This window comes from Neomonachus schauinslandi, chromosome 5 (assembly GCF_002201575.2).
Source record: "Neomonachus schauinslandi chromosome 5, ASM220157v2, whole genome shotgun sequence".
NCBI classification, from domain to species: domain Eukaryota; kingdom Metazoa; phylum Chordata; class Mammalia; order Carnivora; family Phocidae; genus Neomonachus; species Neomonachus schauinslandi.
This window is the reverse complement of record NC_058407.1, coordinates 40095329-40107898: the sequence shown is the minus strand read 5'-3', so window position 1 is coordinate 40107898 and position 12570 is coordinate 40095329. Positions and strand designations below refer to the sequence as shown.

Here is a 12570-nt window from a genome sequence, read left to right as displayed (position 1 = left end):
AAACCGTGGACAATTTGGCATGCATCTATAAAAAATACCCTACCTTGGCATGAATGCTATTCATTTTGGCAGTAGGCTTTTTATACCTTTTAAAAACAGATTACCTTGTATGTCTTTTCTTTGTGTCTTTTCATTTTAATCTCAAATTTTAAAGAGAAGAGGTCAAAACCACTTTCTGAATAGAGCTGTAGGGGATACCAATTCTGGTTTTGAATAGTACGGGAATTGAAAATTTGAATAGAAAATCACAATTAATGAAGTGTTAGGTGAATTTGATTTCATTTTGCTTTTTAAGTTTATACTGTCAGCAGGACATGACTTGATTGTAGCGCTAAAGTGGCCATTTAAAACAAATTGCCTTGAAGAGAGAAGCATTGGGAGTGGAGATCCCTTCAAGGTACTTAGTTTTAAATGAGTGCTCTGACAGCCATGCCCTTGACCCTGCACTATTTCAAAGCCTTCCGTGTTTGCGCTGCGCTGGATTAATATAAGAATAAAACAAAACACAAAACGCGGTATCATTTTTTTCTAGAGATACCGTGCTGCACCTGTTAATACTCTGCTTGTACATACTGACCCCAGGCAGTGGCTAGGATGGCATCTGCAAACTAACGCCCCAAAGCCAAATTCTCCAAATGCAAATAGACACGAAAGGTAATTTCTGTCCTCTTTTCAGCTGAGAAGCTCATTCAAACAAGCCTTTGGGAAGAAAAAGTCCACCAAGCCTCCTTCCTCACATTCGGACATTGAAGAGCTTACTGACTCATCCCTCCCAGCGTCACCGAAAGTGCCCCATACTGCCGGGGACTGCGGGGCCACATCCATGAAGCCCTCACAGTCGGCCTCAGCGTAAGTCACTCCCTCTGCAGGATGCTGAAGTCTTTTTAAAAAACACCTCCAGGCCAAGCCCCTGTTTGTGTTGTAAATGCAGTCGGGTTGTGCCTTCACAGCGGCGACACCATCTGTGCCGGTCGTTTTCCAGTCTTCCCTAGAACTATGGACAGCCCTCGTTTCTCCTTCCCATTTCACATGTTAGAATTTGAGTGCCTTGTGATCTCACTCTCCACTCTTCTGAGTCATCAGTCTCACTTCTTTTCACTGGCATTGGTCCATGTCTCTGTCTCACTGTGCATTCAATGCAGGTCACCCCTTGTCTGGCCACCAAAGAAACGGCAAAATGGCCCTGTGATCTACAAACATAGATCCCGGTAAAATGGCATGTGATGCATGCAACTTGCCAAGTTCCTGGTTCTAACCTCAGCAGCATTTGCCTTTGCTCTTTCTAAAATCACTCGCATGCATTTCAATGATAAAAACCTCCTCTGTCTCTGGTTTTGAAGTCCAGCTTGTTTTCCTAAAACCAAGCTGTAATCCATTTGGCTTTAATTCCATTAGATAACCTAGCATAGCATTTTTATAGTAGCTCACCATTTGATGTTACAAGAATGAATGAAACCTTGAGAACGTAGAACATGTACTCTGATGAGGTGATTCTCTGTTTTATATACTATTTAAAATCAAATTTCCTTGTATGCCCATGACAATGACTAGTATAGAACTGTCACGTAGGACAGAGCCACAATAGGACCATTTAAGACACTTGGATATCCCCGATAATTTCACCACTTATATAGGAAGGAGGAACCTAGCACTATCATTTTGTAACCAACAACATAGCCCTCACATTTTAAATGGAAAAGGTACTAGTTAATAAAAAGCAAGTTCTTGCATTGTATTTCCTGCAAAACTGCCCACAAAATAACAATAACAAAATAATAAGGAAGTAACGTATATGACCTTCGAGCAGCCCTCGACTAGCCCTCTTGCATGGGTTGAAACCTGTGATTTAGCTTCATTAGCTTTGATCTCCTAAATCAGCTGAGCCTGAAGGAGGATTCTGTAACACTCATCCATTATTTAAATGTCCAAAACTAATCTCCCTGATTTATTTCCTACAATATTTGTATTGGATTTTCATGGTAACTTGAAGACAGTGTTGTGGCAAATAATGTTATACTTTGCACAGTTTTGCAAAAAAAAAAAAAAAGAAATCAGTGTTTTAAGAACATCATAACTGCTTTTAAAAAAAAGAATATTTCGTAAGTTGCAAATAGAGATTTAGGTCCCTTTGAAAAATGGCGGAATGAGATGGTGTAATGCTATGCAGCCCCATGAATATCAGCCACAAGGATATTTTGAAGATTACTTGATATTGAGTAATAAGGATTGTTTTTAAACTTCAGAAAAATGGGAAGAAAGGATTAAAGGAAAAAGCTCCTGTTTTCAGTTTTGAACCTGTGAATGTATTACTGTTTGTAAAACTCTTTTTCCTTCTCTTTAGGTTTTGCCAGCAGCAAAGAACTTCTGTAGTTGCTGGATAATAATTGCAGTTCAGCCTTAAAAGAAGCATTGGTTTTCCTGATCCTCTGGCTTCCCTCCCGACAACTGATTTTGTGTTTGGTTCCCTCTTCAGGATCTGTGAATGCACGGAGGCTGAGGCAGAGATAATTCTGCAGCTGAAGAGCGAGCTCAGAGAAAAGGAATTAAAATTAACAGATATTCGACTGGAAGCCCTCAGCTCTGCTCATCATCTTGACCAGATCCGGGAAGCTATGAACCGGATGCAGGTCAGTGCTGACGCACCTTCCACGAGCAAAGAGGAGAGATGAAAAATACTATTTCGTTGCCACTCTTGGTTATTATAAAAACAAATCTACCTTTTAAACCGACCGTGGAAACACACTCTGTTTATTCAATATTTGCACCTCATTTCCTAACACTGAACGGAGAGTTTTGTCAAAGCCAGGCTTGGAAGTGAGAGTACTGACTGGCCAGTCACACTCAAGGGCCATTCAAGACACTCGTACCAGTGATTGGATTCACTTGAGAGCTGAGCTTGTCGAGAAACTACTACAAGCCTCGTGTCTTCACTTTCCCATGACTTATCTTTGTGTTGGCTTTTCTCCCTTCTTTTGAAATCTGACTTTCAATTGCCTTTACCTATTTTCTATTGAGGGAAAAAAAAGTAATGAGGAAACTACAGAAATTTAACACAAGCTTTCTAAATATGAAAGTAAAAATGATGTAGAATGCCATCTGTAAAAGTAAAGCTTTTGTATTTTGGGGAAGCATCTGAAGGCTAATTTCAGAACCAGTCTGTGCTCAGACTGAATTTTCGTTTTATTATTGTAAACCTGTAATCCCTGGGTACCGCAGAGGACTGAAAACAAGAAAAGCTCATTGCTGAGCAGATTTATCTGCTACTATGTATATTCACCAAAAGGTCTTTGTGGTTTTTATGAGCCTAGTGCCCTCAATTTGAAGGAACAGAAACTTTTTCAGATGTTAGCTGGGGTTTTGAAGTGATTTTAAATCATCGTATTTGTATTGTTTCTGATTCTGGTTTTCAACTTTTCATGAGTTCAGAGTATTACAAATGGCATTATTTACCTGTAAGATTTTAACAGTATGTTTAAAATGAGAAATTTTGGGAGATGCCTGGGTGGCTCAGTCAGTTAAGCATCTGCCTTCAGCTCAGGTCATGTTCTCAGGGTCCTGGGATGGAGTCCTGCATCCGGCTCCTTGCTCAGTGGGGAGCCTGCTTCTCCCTCTGCCTGCTGCTTCCCCTGCTTGTGCTCTCTCTCTCTGTCAAATAAATAAATAAAATCTTTTAAAACAATAAGGTGAGAAATTTTATGAATGCTTTAAATATTATTATTCTTGATTCAAATGGGACCAAGTCCTGGAAGACTCCTCAAATATACGGTATATTCAAAAAATACCTAAACAAATTCTAATGGTTAGTGCATCTATATTTGTGAATACATGAGTATACGTATGTAAGAATGAGAGTAAGTTAACTTTCCTTCTGTGGAGAAAATCCTGTTTTCAAAATTTATATTTGTTTACTTAACATATCACCACATGCTTTATTTAATAAACTAAATCATCAACTCTGATAAAAGCGTTGGTACCATTTTTCTCACTCAAACTAGCTGGATTTTTTTTTTCTTTCATGTTTCCCATCCTCACAACAGAACGAAATAGAAATACTGAAGGCAGAAAATGACCGGTTGAAGGCAGAAACTGGTAACACGGCTAAGCCTGCTCGTCCACCGTCAGAATCCTCAAGTAGCACATCCTCCTCATCTTCACGGCAGTCGTTAGGACTTTCCCTAAACAATCTGAACATCACAGAGTCTGTTACCTCAGGTAATTTTGTGCACACACCTGCCTGAATCAAATCATGCCTGTGGCTTAGTGGGGGGGGAGGGGGCTGGAATTTGGGGAATGTCACCCACCCCTGTTCTCACCTTACCCTTGGAAAAATGTTAGCCCTCTTAGTTCTCGGAAATAGCCCCATTCTTCTTTTAAAAATTTCTTCTACTTTGTTATAACTTTAAAAGAACATTCTCTGTGAAAGAGTGAGACTTAAGAGACAATGGTTTTCGTGTCATTTAAAAAAATTACTTGTGCTTGAGAAGTACTTTCTTAATGATTACAAACACAATAAGGAAATGTTCTCAGTGGTGATCATTAGTACTTACAAATATAATACTAGTAATCCCATGCAATTTTATAGTATTTTAAGGGTACAAAGCCCATTTACGAGTGTATCAGGACCTCTCCGTAAATTTGACCAGATGATCTTGCATGATGTTGCCCAGAGAGAACATGATGCTACTACATCACCCAGGGCACAGTTCTATTAAATTTCCAACAAATGAAAAGAACTCACTGGATTCTGTTATTGTGTTCAGGGGTACTAATGATGGGACCGGGGTACAGTTTTATTTCATTGCAAATAGAATCATCTGACATAATGTTGTCTTAATGTGATAAAACTCTTCAGTTATAAAGTGTAACTGCTCCTATGGCAGTGAATCATTTTATGTATAAAAGATTTAGTTTAGGAGAGATTTCTGTGGTAATTGCAAAGCATAGCCACCAGATGACGCTTGGAAACCAATGATATACATGTTCCTGGGTAACTGTAGATCCCATTATACAACTATATAGTTCTTCCCGGCTTGCCTTAAATTACGCTAAAATAGAGAAGAAGAAAATGAAGAGGAGAAACAGAGACCCAGCATGCTGTTATTGATTAAATTGTTAATAAATTGCATCTCTTCTAGAAAGTCAGAATTTTAACAATTCTACTGTTATATCTGCCCTTCATAATGTAAAATGAATGGCTCAAATGTATAACTTGGCTTTCTTCTTAGAAAAGACAAGTGGGAACTAAAAGGCAAGTAGGAACTCCCTGAAATTCAGGAAAACACTGTCTGTAACATTTGGCAGGTATTGGGGAAAGGAAATGAATTCTGAGAATAAGCATCAAGTAAAACGAATATTAGTAGCCAAGAAGAAACAGAGAGATGTCATAATTAAATGAACTTATAAATCATACAGTAAATTAGAGCTATGGGACTACGATAGTAACTTGAATGTGTAAATTGTAAGGTGTTATCACCCAAATTCTTCAAAAGATGCTAAAAAAGAAAAAACAAAACCTTTAAATGTATAGATTCTGGGAGCCCTGAGCAATTCCTGTATGTTGGCTTGTTAGTGATGGGGCTTGTTGGTGATGAACCTAATAGGGAAGTGAAGCAGGGTCCATAGCCAAAGGCAGTCAGTAACTCTCTTGTCCTGGGTTGACTCCTAAGGAAAGTCATAGGCTTGTACTTCACAGGATGGCATCATGGCAGGATTTCACTGCTTGTTACATGATTTTATCTCATGGAAATATAATAAGGTTTAAAGGAGGCATGATTAGTACTAAAGATAGTTTAGAAATAGAAGCCAAATAAAAATGAAACTAAAATTCATGTCCAGGAAGGACTAAAATTCATAAAGATAAAGATAAAGATAAATAAATCAAGTATAGTTTCTGTGTTCATCAGACTGAAAATACTGATGTCCGTGATTCAGAATTTGGGGCAAATTTTTGGAGGGGGGTTTCAAAAATGTACTTCTTATTACTCATTATTTATTTGTAGTTCAATATTATTTTATTTCCCTAATTATTTCTCATTAGTGATAATTGTATCTGAACTAACAAAATATTAAATCACATGAGTAGGATACTGTTTTCACTGCCTTCACTCTTGTTTACTGGGTTCAAAATTAGAAATCAGAAGTGCCTTTCCATTGGGGCTTTTTAACAAAAAAACTTTCTAGGGTTCATGATTAATTTTTTTTTAAAAAGGTGAGAAGTAGGCAGGCGTGTGGATAATTGACAAATGTTTGGTTCCTGAAATATAACTGCATATTCCATATATCCAGTAAAGACAGAAGTTGAAAAGTCTTCTTTTTTTTTGGTCAGAATTTCACCTGATTTTAACCAGAATGGCAGATCTTTTTATTCTTCCTTCAAAATACTGACAGAAGACCATGACTTATTTTCCATAAAAAACAAAAACAAAAACAAAAACAAACCAAAAAACCCAAAAAACCCGAAAAAACACACATACACATAAAACCTCAAATTTACTGTTTTTCATTTTTTTCTTGGAGTTGTTTCTTCAGATGATCATCTTATCAATATATTGGGAACAGGGGAAGACACAGAGTGAGTCGTGATGTGCTTCTCCCCTCACTGTGAAGAGAATGAGTCACAATAAACATATAGAGAAAGGGAATAATGGTTAGAACAGCTGACCTTATTAAACACTGAGGATAAAGTGCTGTAAGAGCATTATCTCTGTTGGTCTCAGTAGCCCTATGAAGTAGGTGTTGTTTGAGCCCCATTTACAGATGAGGAGACCAAGATTGAGGAAGGAGACGATAATAATTTGTTCAAGATCATGGGACTAGTAGGAGGCAGAGCTAATATTTGAACCCAGGTCTGTACGAATCCAGTGCCTGACCTTTTCAGTACTATATTCATTTTGCTTTAAGTAACCACATATGAGAAGTCGAATAGAGACATTCATTCATTTATTTGTAAATATTTACTTCACCGCTGTCAGAAGAAATTCCATATTTTAAGCACAGTTTTTAAAAGTAAGCATAACATGAAATGAATAACAGGTTCCAAAGCAAACCTGAGCAGAGAAGTAGATCAGAAATCAGATTAAATGCCTTGCTATGGAGTACTAGGCTGCTCATGATCTGGCCCTTGTCCACCTCAACATCATTTCATACCACTCTCCCCCGCCCCCCAACTTGATCTCCCCGCCCCTGCCACCCAGAGCATTTGTATGAGCCTTGAACACACCTAGCTCTTTAATCAAGGCTTTTGCAATTGTTCTTGTTTTCTGGACCTCTTTTCCTAGGTCTTTCTTGCTGGTCTTAGCTCCAAACAGCACCTCCTCAAGGAAGCCTTCCAGGATGACCTATCCATGTAGAGCTGCCTCTCTTTGGTTACCGTTTCACTGCTGCATGCCCATTATTTCTTGAGCTTGACACATTCTGAAATTACCCTGTTGAGAATGTATACTCCAAAAGAGCAAGAAATTCATTTTGCTTCTCACCTTGGTATTCATTCCTAATGCCCAGCACAGTTCCTGGTATCATTTAGGTTTAATAACTACTTTTGAATATTTATACACATTTATGACTAATTGAGCAAAGTACTAAAGAGATAATTTGGTCACAGCCTACCAGAAATTTAGATGTAGGCAGCCAACAGTAAGCCAATCTAAACTTCTAAGAAAAAGAGCAAGAGGATTAAATGACACTTAGCGAAGAGTTTTACTTTTGACTAAGATAAGCAACAAGGTGAGAGATTGTGAGCATATTAATCTGGTAAAATAATTAAATTTCTAGTAAGGAGATTATCTTTGATGATTTAAAAATTTCTAACAAAAAAAATATCCATATTCCTCAAATTCTGTTGATTTTTGATTGTTAGGGTCCTAGGGCATTTTTTTTTACTCCTTCCTTTGTGAAATTGCATATTCTTAATTATTAAGATAATAGGACCATTCTGTTTTCAGAAGCTATTTGATTAAATTATCATTTCTCTGGTACTACATTCATAGCCCTTATCTCTATAAATTTACAGTCAGAGTAATTGAGGCCCCTTGTGACCAGACACATGTGCTCTTTAGCACTTAACTGAATTTCTTTTGTCCACAGAGCACCATATTCATATTAAACATGGCTCTATAATAAAATTATTGTCAAAGGAAAACATATATGTGGGATAGTTGATGTTAATAATTATCCAAATTGGACATTAATCTCATATATTTTGAAAATTAATCTTTAATTCCATTTAAAGGCTGATGCTTTGAAGGTTAGCTAGCTTTATCATGCTTCTGTAAGTCTTAGCTGATTACTAGAAATACTATTTTGGTTTTAAAACTATAAGCATAAAGGGTACCAGAGAGTGATAATTAATGTGCTTCTGTAGGGAAGTATAATGCTATGGTTAAAATTCAATAACAGTACCTAATAGTTATAGATATAAGGTAAGCAGTAATATAGCTGGATATGTGCCAAATGCTTGAAAATAATTTCACTTGACAGCCAATCTCAGCACCTTAGCATTCGTAAATTACATTTTAGGTTGGATAGAAAAATCAAATTGCTTTTCTGTTTGTCACTGTTACAATGGTAACTGAATATTACTCAGGTATTCCTCAGACCTGGGTCTAATAGAAAAACAAACCCCTTATTTCCTCATCTGAAGGCAATGGCCCAGCATGTGGGTGAAGATCTTTGGAGGCAGAAATAAATTCTTAGATTGAACCTTCAGTCCAACCACACTAATTCATCTTCTTGAAAGCTGAGATTTTTCAAACGAGTTAGGCTAGAATGGGAAACAGAAAGGCCAAATATTCCCACTGAAAACTATGAGGAAGAAAATAATGAAAATAAACAATGCCAAGCTAATGTGACTCTATTGTGGGGTGTGCGTGTGTGTGTGTGCGCGTGCACGTGTGTGTATGTGTGTTTATTTCTTTGAAAATTTGGTAGATATTTTGCTAGATGATGCTGGTGCTGGTGATGCAACTGGACACAAAGATGGCCGCAGTGTGAAAATTATCGTCTCCATAAGCAAGGGCTATGGCCGAGCAAAGGTATGTTCTTAATCTTGAATTCTTTATTACTAAAGCATGCGCATGACCATGAATCAAATGTATTTTAAATTTGAATATTTGTCCTGGTAGATATACTATCAGCAGTGTGTGTCTTGGCATTGGCCTAATATGTTATAAAAACATGAAAGTTAGGGACTCAAAAAAAAAATGGCACCATCATATAAGTAGAAATGTGTCTCAGTACATCACGTTCATTCACTGGTGACAATATTGGTTGTCATTCTCATTTCTATAACTTCAAAAAGGAAACATTGCTTTCTTTGACATCAGCATCTTGTCTTCTTTTGGTGTCACCTATAAAATACAGGTGATATTTATGATGTGTAGTAACATGTTACCGAACTGTCAATATAGGAGGAGACTATAAGCTATATGAATATTCTAGATGCTGGGAAGATATATTTACTGAACTTAGTATGACAATTCCATTGATGCTACTTGTATGTATCATTTTTAAGCAAAGTCTAAGCTGATGAGGAAAATATTTTAACTTGAACCAAATGCTGCTATCAAATCATGACTCAAGTCCTTTTTTAAAACTAAAAATATTATTTCAAGCTGAATTTGTAGCTGAGTGGCCAAGAATACAAATTTGTAAGTCTCTGAATTTTTTTCCTACCAAACAGAAAAACAAAAACTCCTTTGGAATTTTAAAACAGTTGAAGTAGTGAAGTTTGAAAAGTAAGATGGCACTTGTGAATTTTTACACTGAGCAAATATTCGAAGAATTCCAGTGCCATAAACTTTCTGCTTGAGCAGCAGATTTATGCCTGATTTTTCCAAGTGGGTCTTCATGCAAAAGACTGTAATAGTCTCAGTGAAGCTTAAACTATTTCTAATTTAAAAGCAGCTACTTACAAAGCATGGTATTAGCATTCATTTTGACTGGGTTACAATAATACTGGAAAACAAGTTTTCTTTTTTTTAAATAATTCTTCAAAAGCAATGTTTTTGAACATCCAAAGTAGTTGTCTTCGTCTTCTTGGGCAGCCATAACAAAATACCATAGATTGAGTGGCTCAAACATCAAAAATGTATTTTATCACCATTGTCAAGCCCAAGATCAAGGTGCTGGCCTATTTGGTTCCTAGTGAGGAGTCTCTCATTGTATTACAGATAGCCACCTTCTTGATATGTCTTCACATGTCCTTTCCAAAGTGTGTGTACTTGGAGAGAGAGAGAGAGATGAATGTCTCTCTCCCTTCCCCTGCTTATGAGTCACTAATCCCATCATGAGAGCCCATTCTACTGACCTAATCAGATTTCCTCCTAAAGGCTCCATTTCCAAAAATCAACACATTGAGGGTTATGGCTCTAACATATGATTTTGGGGAGACATGAACATTCAGTCCATAAGAGTACTAAAAAAAACCCACAATGGTTTGCTGTGAATTTCTTAACTTTTTCTAGAATAAGTATTGGCTTCTAACTTGGATTATATCTAAATGATGATAATAATCATTTACCCTTATAGAGGTGAATGTTACAGAGGAAAAAATCGAGGCTCTGAGGTGGCTAAGTGTCTTACCTAAAGTCACATTTTTTTTAATTAGGTGATAGAGAGTCTGTGTTGTAGAATCCATATCTCCTAATATCTGACTCAGTTATTATTCTAACACCTCTTAAGGATGAATGCAGTTGGCGACCAGAATCAGGATTGTGACCAAACAGGTCACAAGTCAGTTTTCCATACCATTCCACTTCATCTCATCTCTTTCTTTCTTGTTGTTGCTGTTGATGTTACTTAATTTATTTGTTTAGTTTGTTGGGATATGTTTTATTTTATATAATATACCATATGTGTCTGTTACAATAAAACCCACAGGCTTAATAAACATTTTAGTCTTAATTATGAGTATATTAATATATTTTAGTAGAAAATGTAGTGATAAAACAAGACATACAATTGGGTTTTATCATGTTTTATTTTATTCTTATTTAGGATCAGAAGTCTCAGGCATATTTGATAGGATCCATTGGCGTTAGTGGAAAAACCAAGTGGGATGTCTTAGATGGTGTAATTAGACGTCTCTTTAAGGTAAATTGTGTAAGATATCCTGATATTTTTGAATATGTTTTATTTTAGAAGCTTTCCTTAGCTTTAATAATGTAGACATACCTGCTTTTCCTTGCTCCCATTTCAAGCTTTCTCTCTTTGTGCTGTGTGATATTAATAATTCTTTTATTACCCATTCCAAAATTCTTGACGGCTAGCTTCATATGCCCATGAGTTTTGTATTTGTTGTAGATGAGTTGAATCTCTGTTTTGACTTCCTTTTTGTATGTATCATTTTAGGAATATGTGTTCCGAATTGATACATCCACTAGCCTTGGTCTGAGCTCTGACTGCATTGTTAGCTACTGTATAGGAGATTTAATTAGATCCCATAGCCTAGAAGTGCCTGAACTGCTGCCTTGTGGATACCTTGTTGGAGATAATAACATCATTACTGTGAACCTGAAAGGTAAAAACAAAAACGAAAAGAAAAACACAACTGTATTTTTTTAACCAACATTTTCTTTTTCTTTCTTGCTTTCTTTTTCTTTCTTTCTTTGTCTTTCTTTCTTTGTCTTTCTTTCTTTCTTTTTCTTCCTTCCTTCCTTCCTTCCTTCCTTCCTTCCTTCCTTCCTTCCTTCCTTCCTTCCTTCCTTCCTCCTTTCCTTTCCTTTCCTTCCTTCCTTCCTTCCTCTCTTTCTTTCTAGTTTCACGTCAGATTTTCATATTTGAAAATATGTTATGAAAAAAATGTTAACTGCATTGATAGTTTTAGTATGAAATGGGACATATTTATTTTAAAACACTAAAATCATAATAAAAACATTAAAATTCAAGTAAATGAGATTCTTTGACTTCTGGGATGTGAAACTTGGAATGTAATTTTGAAGATTCTCTAAGACTCAAGAAAAGGAATGTGATTTAGGGAATTTCAAATTCCTAGATTTATTCCATTATCATCTTTCATTTAGGGAGGACTCAAAGAATTCCTTGCCTATCCCAAAGTAATATATTCGTCACTGTATCTTTGATTTTAAAATATGTGTACCCAATAAATACCCACTGGGGATAGAGAATAGATGTTAAGAATTGGGGCTAAGAAATTCTGTTTGCTTTGGATGATGTGATTAATTATAGGCAAATGGAATATCTAAAGTATACTTGTCTCCATAATTCTTTCTTCATATATGTTAAAGAGTCAGAGCACATCTATAAAAACTGGATTAATAGAGGAGTTTGCCAACATTTGATTCTGTGATTAAGGTGCTTGGGTTAGTAAAAGGAGATACTGTTGCTTTGCTTCTTAATTCCTTGCCAAATATCACAGTTCATATTCTTCAAGAGCTTAAGTGGTTGTACAGCTGGGGTTTATAATGAGAGATAAAAGAGAATGAAGAGAAGGAGAAAATAGGAAGAAAAAGGGAAGAACACACATACATTTTAATATATACATTTATTTTTAACAAAACCACCACGTTCAAAGAGAAGGAAGATACTATAATAGAATTTAATGTAATTCTTCCA

The 12570-nt window shown here is 36.3% G+C and overlaps 1 protein-coding gene across 2 annotated transcripts in view; it reads left to right on the top strand.

The window, feature by feature from the left end:
- The window catches only part of NAV3 (neuron navigator 3), a 347818-nt gene that overhangs the window by 311533 nt on the left and 23715 nt on the right, over nt 1–12570 (top strand). The window contains exons 27-33 of one of the 2 annotated variants that reach the window (XM_021678552.1): nt 677–849; nt 1143–1208; nt 2474–2627; nt 4038–4212; nt 8926–9029; nt 10993–11088; nt 11347–11515. In XM_021678552.1, coding sequence (XP_021534227.1) covers nt 677–849; nt 1143–1208; nt 2474–2627; nt 4038–4212; nt 8926–9029; nt 10993–11088; nt 11347–11515 — 937 coding nt within the window. The remainder of the gene's footprint in view (nt 1–676; nt 850–1142; nt 1209–2473; nt 2628–4037; nt 4213–8925; nt 9030–10992; nt 11089–11346; nt 11516–12570) is intronic. The other variant, XM_021678554.1, reaches the window with a different exon arrangement.